The sequence below is a fragment of the Acinonyx jubatus genome, chromosome D3, assembly GCF_027475565.1.
Source record: "Acinonyx jubatus isolate Ajub_Pintada_27869175 chromosome D3, VMU_Ajub_asm_v1.0, whole genome shotgun sequence".
NCBI lineage: Eukaryota > Metazoa > Chordata > Mammalia > Carnivora > Felidae > Acinonyx > Acinonyx jubatus.
In genome coordinates, this window is record NC_069392.1 from 51,965,176 (window position 1) to 51,976,963 (window position 11,788).

Here is an 11,788-nt window from a genome sequence, read left to right on the forward strand (position 1 = left end):
ATCATGACCTGAGCTGAAATCAAGATTCAGCTACACTTCACCTACTGAGCCATCAGGCGCCCCGTTAAGAGTTAATTTATAAGACTTCCAAAATGGCAGAAGATTTTAAGAACAGCCACCAAATATTTTGGTTAACTACTCTCAAATCCACCGAGCTATCGCTGTCATTTCTTCTACAGGTTTCCAGGGGATTTTATTCAGCCTAAGGAAAAAACTGCATTAAAGGAAAATAATATTTTAAAATATTCACACCTCTTCAAACTTTAACCTAAACTTCTATTTTGGGATACATCAAGGTTTCAACAATTTATGTCTTCTCAAGCATCATTATCTGAGTTTAAACATCTTACTTGAATCCAAAAATTTAATCAAGAAAAAAATCATACAGTGATTCTGTTTTAGGAAATAAAACCATCTCAATAAGGTTTGCTTCTTCCCTCTCCCCTGAAAGTCATTAATATAATCTACTATTGCACAGGACAATATCCTGATAACCATTCCATCTCAAAATTTTGCAGTTGTTTTCACTGTATAAGAGGTCATTCATTTTTGCTTGAACCAGGGAGAAATGGCACTGGCTCAAAAGCCTACCAGTGTCTAAAAAGAAATAATAGGAGATCCACATTAATACTAAGTTAACATTAAACTCATATTTCACACTAAATACACTAACATTAAATACATACCATAAATATTTAACATTAACTACATAATAACCAGGAAAAACCCAGAAAAAGGTTGGGAGACACGATGTGTTTTAATCCCATATGAGGTTCCTAGGTTTTAGTCACTAGAATGCCACACTGGCACCTTTTCAACCAAAGGGGGCTGAGTAATTAGAATATATAATAAGCCAATTCAAGTAGATTATTAAGAAGGGTATTTAGGCCAAAGGCCCAAAAAATGATAAGTAGGATAAAGTTAAACTACAAACTATCCCACAAAATTGTTGTTTTAATCGTTATTTTATCTCAGAAGTCATCCTAACAGGTAGCCGAATCTACCTACCCTTGAAAAGCAGACTAAATAATGGAGCATTGTTTTCATAAGAAAACTCATCGCCTAAAAATTCCTGAAGTGTGTGGCACAAATGTTCACTGACCCCATTCTAAAAAAGTGACCTAGAACATTTGAAAACATACATTCTTGAACTCAATCACACTCGCTGGTGTTGGTTTCTCCACCATATTTTTACAATCAGCTATTATATCTGAGAGTGTGTGAATAAAACTACGATTAAGCACTGAGTTTAAGCTTAAAGGACCCGATATTAAGTGAATAACGCTGTCAGGAATACTCAAGAAAGCAACCAGGGCATCCGGGGTCACCACACCTAATTTTGCTGTGTCCGTTTAATGCAGTCTTCAAGTTATTCAAACGTGCACAAACGAAACTCACTCACGTACCAAAGCCATGCCCCCCAAGCAGTTTATCTGACACTCCTGAAATCACATTTCAAATAAAACGTTTTCTGCCGGGCCCCTGTTCGCACGCCTTCCAAATCCCATAAGTGAACATCCTGCGTTTCCTTCGGCGAGACCGAGAGAAGTGAGGGTGTGTCTCGGTGCTTACCGATGCCTGGAGCCACATAGACGAAGTAGAGGCAGGACGAGGAGAGGGAGAAGAAGAAGATGAAGGCAAGGAGGGAGCGATTGGAGACCCGCATCATCCGCTTGAGCACAGACATCTTCCTGTTCCCGGCCAGCAGCTCGGGCTGCGTTCTCAGGCCGGACTTGGGGGCACCATCCAGGCCCTAAACTTCCACGAATGGGCTAAGAATAGCGAGACTGCAACGGGGTCCGCGTGGGGAGGCTCTGGGGGAGGGCCGGGGCGGGAAAGAGGAAAGGGGAGGGAGGCAGCGCACGGAATGAATGGGAGGCCGGAGAGTCGGGGGAGGAGAGGAGCGGGGGGGGGGGGGAGGCAAGGCGGGATGGGGGCCGGGGACAGCAGGACCTGAAGAGGCCGAGGAAGGGCAAGGACGTGCGTTTTATCCACCCCCCCGGCAGCGGCGGGAGGAGGGGCTGCAGGTGGGGAGAAGCGCGGGCTGCAAGCCGCGGCGCCCCTGCGGAGAGGGACAGCAAAATGCAGCACGCCCGGGCTACCCGCGTTCGCCGGGGTGCGGGACGCGAAGCCCCCGCGCTCCGGAGGCTGCCCGCCTGCGCTCGGCAGGCCTGCGCCGCCGCCTCGTCCGGGCCGCGGCGTCTCGTGCCTGCGCGGGGCTAGCGTGGGCGCCGGGGCCGCAGCCGGCGCGCGCGACGCGCGGGGGCCCGCGGGGGCCCTGGGGGCCGAGGAGCTGAGCGCTCGCGGACGCGCAGCCACCTCCTCATGCCGCGCCGGGCCCCGGCGCCCCGCGGCGGCCGCGGGAGCCGAGCGCAGGCGAGGGCGGCGTCCCGGCTAGCGGCGAGCGCGCTCCAACCCCGGCTCCTGCCACCGCCAGCTGCCCGCCCGGCCGCAAGGGCGGCAACCGCAGCAACATTACCGCCGCCCGCCCGGGGTCAGGCGCCCCCGCCGGCGCCGCCCCCCCACTCCGCCCCCGGACACCAGGCGTAGAGCGACCGGGAGACTCGCGCTGCGGGCAGAGCCGGGGGCCCGAAGAGGAGGAGGCCGGCCGCCGTCGGAGCCGCGTCTGGATCGCAGGAGGGGGCGGGCCCGAAAGGGCGGGGAAGAGGCGGAAAACCGGGACCGGCGGGCGCACCCGGACACCCCTGCGGGCTCCGCGCTCGGGCTCGAAACTGCAGGCGGCGCTGCCCGGGCACCGGAGGAAACCTGGAGGCCCCCACCCACCCTCTCTCCTCCCTTCGCCCGAAACACCGCGCCTCCTGATTGGCTGGCGCCGCACCGCGCGGAGCAACCTGCCCCCACCTTGCGCCGCGACCTGGGCCGCCGCTGCCTCCTGCGTCACGGCGGCCCCCGCGAGCCCGGGGACCCCGCGCTGCTCCGGGCTGAGGGACTGGTCTTGAGCTTCGGGTACGCCTCCCCCTGGAGATCGATAAAGAAGGATGATGTACCTGGAGGGAAAAGGGTATCTCACGGAGGGGACTTCAATGGTGTAATTTCCTCCCAAAATACCACGCTCCGGGAACAAGGTTTTCTCCAGTCCCAGATTAATGAAACCTTCCATCTCGCACTTCTTATAGAAACATATTGTCAGGATGTGTTATGGATCTGTGTATATCCCTTGTAATGGGACTTGCCCTCTCATCTGAAGATAAGCACTGGGTGGTCCTACGGTAGCTATACCCATTCAGGCGTGGCGGAAAAGACTTCCGTGCAGCCAACTGGCCCTTGAGTACTGCAGCACCAACCAGCTTCAGTAGGCAAATTGTTTTATTCCCCCGCCTAGACCGTGGTCTCCCTTTTGTTCAAAAGCTGCTTCTTCCTGCTGGCTAAGTGAAGAAGTCCGGATCCTTAGCTATGTCACATTTTTCCAACGTATGTGAAGGTGTTTCTATTTCAACCAATCATGTAGGAAGTGGTTGGATGCACCCTACCGCCATGATTTGCTCACTATTTCCAGATGCGGTGGTATTGAACCATCATTTGATTGCCAGCAAATTTGGTACCTTCTTAGCAAGATACCCAGGCCTTGGATCGTCTCTTAAATAGTACTATGCTCCGTGGAGCCTGAAACACCTGAGTTTATAATTCACTAAGGCCTTTTATTAACTGTGAAATTCATAGCAAGCTACTACCCTCTGCAAGCCTCTTTTCTCGGCCCCCCGATGATGGGTGTGACCTTGCAAGGCTGTGGGGTTAAACCCGATAACTGTAAAATGCCAAGCACGATGTCTGGCACATAAGAGATTCCCTCACATCCCATTGGACGCTTGACTGAATGAAATCGCCAAGTTCAAATTCATTTTTTAACATTTTGTTTTTTGGGATACTTACAAGTTACTCAACTTCTCTGGTTGATTGGATATTTAATGTGAAAGGAAATGACACGATTCTGTACCATTTTTAGATGCTTAAGGGAAATGTGAAATACAAATGGTGCCCCATTAAATACAAGATAAAACTCGCTTAAAAAAATACCTTTGCAAACGAAAGAAATCCATGAATGTTGAGGAAGCAAAGTTGTAGTTTCTCAGATCCTGCTGACTTTTCATCTTATTTGCACCAGTTCAACTGCTGGCTTAGCAATGGCCAGGTCTCAGGTGAGGTTGGCTTTTTATTAGGAAACTTTATCATAAAACGAAGAGGGAAGTATTAACATCTTAGAAATTGATTATGAATCTTATTTTAAGAAATCTGACCTCTATGTATAGATGTGCCTGGCTGGCATAGATTACTGCCACTGGTATCTTTCAGGTTCACTACAGTACTTGTTAAAACTGGTTGCTAAGAGAGTAAATCTTAAAAGGCTCACATCACAAGAAAAAGAAAATTTGTATTTATGCATGGTGACAGATGGTAACCAGACTTATTGTGGCGATCATTTTGTAGAGTATACATATATCGAATCATTCTTTGTACCTGCAAGTAATATAAGATTGTATGTCAACTGTACATCAATAAGAAAAAAAGTCCATTATAGAAAAATTAAAAAAAAAAAAAAGACTAGTTCTAAAAAGAAAAAGACTGGTTGATTCTCCTCTGGAGTAAAGCAGCGTACCAGAAAACCAGCTTAGTTGGTGTGCCTGTTACCTCTTTTATCACCACTCACAAAGATCACCAGCAGCCAAGCCTCTGGAGCCAGGGAGCCAGGGAGCCTGGGGTCAAATCCCAATCACTGATCAAGTGACCTTGAAGTTTACTTAAGCTCCCTGTGCCTTCATTTCCTCATCAGCTAAAGAAGATAATCATACTGCCTATTAGGGTTGTTGTAAGGATTAAATTAAATGAGCTAATGCCTCTAAAGAGCTTTGGGGAGCCTGGTACCCACTAAGCACAACTAGAATTATTTGTTAAATTTGGTTGTTGTTGTTTTTTTATCTTTTAGATCACACTCTGCCAACAGTAAAGAGTGATGCCGGTCTCTTCCTGTTTAAATACCAAATTTCCTACTGAGTCATCCATTAAGTTTCCAGTAGTCTGAAGGATGCCTCAGGGTCTCAGCTCATTTGTAAAGCAATAATCGATGAAATACTTAGAACTGAAGAAATGCTAACCAAACCTTTTCAAGCCCAGATTATCAACTGATACTTCCTCAGGAGCCAGGTAAAGCCCACAGCAGAGGAATGACCTTGCAGAAAGTTTAATTTTATAATATCAAGGTTTAATTTTATAACATCAGTAAGACTTTAAACTTATAATGACAAAACTTAACAATAGTAAGACATAAGTAAATTTCATTTAACTGCTTTGTTTTACATTTATTACTACCAAGTATTCCTTCTATTATTTTCTGTTTATGAGAGCCCCCTGCTCTTAAATATCTGCGAGTCAAACTGAATAAGTTAAAACTAATGGTTCTCTATTTATATTAATCAGAAATATATTACTGAGATTGTGATTACAACAGAATAGAAAAATGTACTTGTTTGATGAGGTGGGTGACATTTTACTTGGTCTGTGCTGAGTGAGGATAAACAATATCCATTAAGGGTTTGGGATTTGCTCACAACCTTGGTAGCATAAAAATCTGTAAGTTTTTTGTTTTTTGTTTTTTTCCTCTAAACTGGGTGGGGGTGGTGGTGGAGGAATGCATGAAAGCACATAGAATCTTACTTTTATGGTTGGTTAAGGTTCAGACCTCTATATTACAATCACTGATTAAATATGGTAATTTTATATATTTAAACACATGGTCTCAGCATCTGATATTCAGTTAAAGAAAATTGTTGGGTTGATGAATTATGCTTAGACACTTGAATTCTTTACTTACGTTATTGGGGTGTAGATTGTATAAGAGTTAGACTTTGGTGTGATTTATGAAATGGAATATATATTCTAAGATATTGTTGTGGCACAGACGCTTCTCTTAAATAAAGCCCGTTTTCCCCACTGATTTTCATTATAAATACAGTCAGAGTTCTGCTGAGAAAAATCAGCAGATTTTTCTATATCTTATTTAGGTTGTATTAAATAAATATTAAAATAAGTGTCTTACATTTGAAAGCAAACAATCACTTTAAAGGCAGATTTTAATAATCTTATATATATGAAAAAATACAAGCTGTAAGGTGATACTGTATTGTGGTTAACATTTAAAAGGAAAACCATCGTAGTAATAACAATCTCTATTTCAGCAGTTGACCCAAATTTCATACTCCTTTCAAATTACCTTAACCCTTTCATCCTAAATCCAAAATCATTCTTTCCCATCATAAGAATGCCCTATAGCGTTTTCAAGTATTCAAACCACCTTTCTATCATTTTCACAACATCCCTTTGGGGTACGTTTGGCAAGTATTATTATGTCACTAAAGCTCAGTAAGGTACAATATCTGGCCTGAGGTCACATGGTAATAAGGTAGCAGAGCTGGGCAGAGAGCCAAGATGTTATCAGCCTCATTCAGTGCCCTTTCCACAAACCACACCTGCTCCAGTTTTCACAGGGATTACATTGTCTATGGGGGCAAATGTTTTATTTAGTGTATTTTTAAAAATTTTTTTCTAGAAATCTTTCAAACTATCTTTACTAATTTTGTCTCATATCTGTGTCACAAAGCATATAAATTATGTTTATAGTTTATAGTATAAAGCATAAAGTTAAGGCCCATCTGTCTAGTTCAATCAATTGATAGGTCAAAATGAAAAATTAATAGATTGTGTTCGCTTTATCCATTTTTTTTTCCTCAGCATAATGTTGGTTTATTCACCAGATTGCTAGTTTTGCTTTAAAGAGAATCTGAGCTGCCAACCAATGCCCCTAACTAGCCCCTAGGCTGCCTAGAAAAAAAAAAAAAAACCTCCCCATGGCAGATGAAATAAGAATGTGTTCAGAAAACTTGAGGTTGGAGGTGGAGGAACAGACAATGAAAAGCAAAGACGAGAGACAGAGAGCAGCTGGGTCACATAAAAGGTAGTGCCTTGTGCCTTCCATGGGAAAGGGTGTTATTTAAGCACCCACCAGGATGAAATGTAGGTTTCCTCTTCCTGTTTGAGGCTTCCACCACCCAGGTTCCCAGAAAGCTGAGGGAAATCACAGTATCAGCACACATAGAAACAGATGCAGAGGACAAGTGGGCATTATACATACCAGCTGATCAATCCCACCCTAGAGAGAGGGTCCATAAACCTGGCTACTAAACACACAAAGCAATAACCACATTCCCAGAGTCACCTTGAATTCTAAACAGCAGTTAGTCCTGGGTAACTTTGAGAGATATCTTTCTTATCGATACACACATACACACACGTTAAAAAGAAGGAAGAAAAAAACACTCATTACTTGACACAGTTCATTGAATTTTTAAAAAAATCATTTCCTGTACATGATTCTATTTTGATGACATACAGTAGTACCCCAGAATCTTGTACAAAAACAAGGCAATAAATAATTATTGAATGAATCAATCAACATTACTTTTAACCTTTTACATATATTCCTTTGAGTAGTGTAACAAGGAGTACAAGTTAGTTCACCTTAATTTACCAGGAGCATTTTATCAAAAGAGCCATCTTCATAGGTGAATGAATCATAAAAGTAGAAGATAAAATCCATAGATAAAAGCTAGGATATTATTAAAATGTTCTTCTCTCATATCAAGAATCGTATAACCTGTGGCAGCCAAAAGCAATCAAAAATATAGAATTTAAAATACAGAATAAACTTTTAATGAAGGACATTCATAGGCAATTTTTTATCCATTTTTTTTATCCTGTGTGACATCATAGGGCTCACAGGATTTTCTCCATCTATTCTTTTAGTGACTAACCCATCTATTCTTTTAGTGACTAACATAATTTTAGAGTTTAAATGGATAAATGTTGAGGTGAGAAAGAGGATTCAGGTAAATTTGATAAAGGATTTCAGTGCTTCTGTGCCTGAGAAGAGAATTTTGGAATACTGAGGTCCTGACTTAAATTAAAATTCACATGTTCATAGTCACAGGAAGGATTTAAGTTACCATACAAGGGATGGAAAAAAAATAAATAAAATAATCATGGTAAAACACTAAAAAAAAAAAAAAACCCAAGGGATGTAAAAACCTAAGTTTAAATATATCAGAGCTAACCAAAAGAAAGAAGCCAGTCTTGGGGCACCAGGGTGACTCAATCTGTTGAGAGTCTGACTTCGGCTAGGCTCAGGTCATGATCTCGTGGTTTGTGAGTTCCATCTGTGCTTGGGCTCCTCACTGACAGTGTAGTGCCTGCTTGGAATTCTCTCTACCTCTCTCTCTCTCTCTCTCTCTGTCCCTCCCCTGCTTATGCTTGCTCTCTCTCTCTCAAAATAAATTAAAAACTTAAAACAAACAAAGAAGCCAGTCTTTTAAGGTTAAAAAATATGAATAACACCAATTCACCATGACCAATAAAGAATGCCCCAGAAATGCAAAAACCTAGGCAAGTTATTAGCATAACCCAACATATTAGGCCAAAGAAAAGAAATTTAGTATATTTTTAAGTAGGTGATTGTATAAATATACTACAATTTGATTACCTATCCTATTATTTGTGAATGAACATTGCTTTGCAATTGGATCCAATTACAAATAAAACTAGTATAATGCACACATTATAAACTATTATAATGCACACAAATTTGTGCATTTCTGTTGGCTATATTCCTACTAGTCAGAATTCTTGCTTCATGATATGAGTGTGCTCAGATTTCACAAATAATGGCAACTATTTCCCCAAAATGGTTCTATCAATTTACATTCCCACTAGTAGGGTTTGAGAGCTCAGGTTCCTCATGTTCTCACCAACACTTGGTGTAATCAACCCTATAAATATTAGCATTTCAGATAGAATGTAGTGGTGCCTCATCTTGGTTTTAATTTGCACTTTCCTAAGGACTACCAAAAAGATTGAGGAATTTGTCATAAATTTATTGGCATACAATATCTTATATAGAGGCTAGAAAAACATTTGATACAATTAAGCAATTTCTGATGTTAAAACTCTTCATAAAATAGGAATAAACAGAAATGTTCTTATTTTTAAAAGACCAAGAAGCATCAGTATGATTAATATAGAATTATTCTCATTCAAATCATGAAAAAGACATGGACTGGCAAGAATTAAGCAATGCACTTGGATGAGAATACGAAGAGGTAAAAGTAGTGGAAAGAAAGTGAGAAAAATTATTGTTATTCATAGGTTTGTGACTACCAGAAAGTACTAACTGGAAAACCTGTTTCTTCTAATAGGATAGATCAGTAAAGAGCCGATGAAAACAATATATGCACACTTACCCAGTTCAGCATGGAGATTAAGTCCTAGGAATCAGAGCTCTAACTGAACTTAGTTATATGAAGTTCTATAGTTCCTATAGAGAAGTATTTTAAGTATTGTACTGAAGCAATTTTTCAATCCTCACAGCTTTTAGCAATATTTAAGATGTCCTTCAAAATGTCAAAAGAAAAAACTCCTACCAATCCTCTAATTTTCTGCTTCCTCAAGCAGTTCCTTGAAAGTATCACAAGTTTCCAGAAAATCTGTCTTCTAACCTAGCTTCTGGTCCTCCTTTTTCCTTTGTAGTAGATAAAGCACTGTGTAGCACCATAACTTTGTTAGTCGGTTTATGTCAAAATTATTTACTGAGCTCAAAATGCAGGAGAGGTTAAAGCAGAGAAAACAACACCCATTGTAGAAACACTCATCTCAGGAGGGCTGGGACATCACTCAATGGTTATGTTTGGTAGCAGGTAGTCCACTAGAACCTCATGGGCTGAGCATGTGATGGCACTCGGAGCACAGAGAAAAAGCCTATTAACAGGGCAATATGATATATTATTGAATACGTAAATGTACTATTATTCATATAGCATATTCTATCTTTGAAAATATCATAAGGACAAATAGCAAATGGGAAATGTAGTGTACCTAACTATATTACAAAATGGATAAAATTCAATCAACTCATCCCAAATATTAACCTGTGAGTTAACCACAGCCCAACTAGCTGGGGCATTATCAGAGCCTAACTGACCTAGGGGAGAGGGAATACCAAATTCCAGTCAGCTCTAGCCCTCCATGTGGGCTAAGAGAAATATCCAGTTCCAGCCTAAGACGTCAGTTGATCTATCAAGTTCCCAAATTGATCTATAGATTCAGTGCAATCCCAATAAAAATCCCAGCAGGTTGTTTTATGGATATCTACACACTGATTATAAACCGTATATGAAGAGTTTACCTCTCTCTCAAAATAAGTAAATAAACTTAAAAAAAAAAAGTAAGAAATGTGTAAAGGAAAGTGCCCTTTTCTGATTAAAACAATTGCCTTGGGGCGCTTTGGTGTTTAGTCCGTTGAGCATCAGACTTCAGCTCAGGTCATGATCTTGCTGTTCTCAAATTCAAGCCCCGCATCGGGCTCTGTGCTGACAAGCTCAGAGCCTGGAGCCCACTTCAGATTCTGTGTCTCCCTCTCTCTCTCTGACCAGTCCCCACTCGCAATCTGTCTCTCTCTCTCTCTCTCTCAAAAATAAACATTAAATAAATAAATAGATAGATAAATAAATAAATAATTTGCTTCCAGAAAAATGGAGACCCAAAAGAAATGAGAAATGGAATGGATGGTGGCGCCTGGGTGGCTCAGTCAGTTAAGCGGCCAACTTCAGTTCAGGTCATGTTCTCATAGATTGTGGGTTTGAGCCCCGTGTTGTAGCGGGGGCCCGCTTGGGATTCTCACTCTCTCTTTTCACTTGTTCCTCCCCTACTCATGCTTTCTCTCTCTCTCAAAATAAATAAACTTAAATAAATAAATATGTGTGTGTGCACACATGTGTGCGCATATGTGTATATGTATATACATATGTGTATGTATATATGTGTATATATACACATATATGTATATGTGTGTGTGTGTATATATATATATGGGAAGGATGGACGAATTCAGTATTACAATGATGTGGACTCTCCCCAAAGGTGACCGTAAATGCTGGAGAATGACCAAGTTAAAGAGTTACAGTCACTTATCCCAAAAATAAATGGTTTGAGACAGGACACACAGCAGTAAACGTGCTTCCAAAGCAAAGGACAGCTCCCTATCTATATATATCTATACATATAACCAATTATGTTCCTAGCATTCTTCATCTGACAAGCATGAAAAATATGGTTATTGTCAAGGTGAGAAAAAAGATTAACCTATCCTTAAATAAATGAAGTGTTTCTTCAGGAAGAGGTAAGGTAAACAGGAAGTATTTCCAGACTAGTCAGCTAAAGCGTCTGAGATGGAGAAGGTCAGCTCTCATAAGCAAGACTTGCCTTCCTAGGTGGAAATGCTTGTACTCGGCGTGATACCCCTTTGCTTACCCAGAGCACAGATGTGTACAGACAATACTAGACACCTTTGAACACACTGACCTCCTCAGGACTACGTGTACTAGATAGGGAATGATTGTTCAGTGTCTCTCCAGGCTCCACAGCAACTTGGGAGAGCCAGTGTACTAAGGAGAGGATATGAAGTGACTTCAGGTAGAGTCCTTGGCTATACGATCTTCCCCCCTGGTCAAATGAAAAGCATCTGTCGGGCTTTTGTTCACATAATTTGCAGCAACTGGCAATTATTACTGAGTTATAATTCGTTTTGCTTCTGGTCCTGCTGTGAATTTTCTTCAAATAACTTCCATTTTAAAAAGTCCTTATTTTTGCTGTATGATAAAGATAGTTTAAAATCCCACCTTACCAAAACAATATGCATTAACTGTGAAACTGATAGTACAAAACAACA

At 41.5% G+C, this 11,788-nt stretch overlaps 2 protein-coding genes across 3 annotated transcripts in view; one reads left to right on the top strand and one right to left on the bottom strand.

Annotated features, from left to right (window-relative positions):
- Nucleotides 1-2,784, bottom strand: part of B4GALT6 (beta-1,4-galactosyltransferase 6) — a 67,732-nt gene extending 64,948 nt beyond the window's left edge. The window contains exon 1 of one of the 2 annotated variants that reach the window (XM_053206531.1): nt 1,573-2,784. In XM_053206531.1, the coding sequence (XP_053062506.1) occupies nt 1,573-1,687 (115 nt within the window). In that variant the 5' untranslated portion in view covers nt 1,688-2,784. The remainder of the gene's footprint in view (nt 1-1,572) is intronic. The other variant, XM_015082001.3, reaches the window with a different exon arrangement.
- LOC113602335 (translation initiation factor IF-2-like) lies at nt 1,872-8,297 on the top strand. The gene is made up of 3 exons (XM_053205647.1): nt 1,872-2,205; nt 2,299-2,967; nt 4,943-8,297. The coding sequence occupies exons 1-2, from the start codon at nt 1,872-1,874 to the stop codon at nt 2,958-2,960; spliced, it is 996 nt and encodes a 331-aa protein (XP_053061622.1). The 3' UTR covers nt 2,961-2,967; nt 4,943-8,297.
- The last annotated feature ends 3,491 nt before the right edge of the window (nt 8,298-11,788 follow it).

Coding starts and splice junctions, on each gene's coding strand:
- LOC113602335 (XM_053205647.1), top strand. CDS start 1,872: ATGGGAGGCCGGAGAGTCGGGGGAGGAGAGGAGCGGGGGGGGGGGGGA. Junction 2,206..2,298: donor CGTCCGGGCCGCGGCGTCTC/GTGCCTGCGCGG, acceptor CGAGGAGCTGAG/CGCTCGCGGACGCGCAGCCA.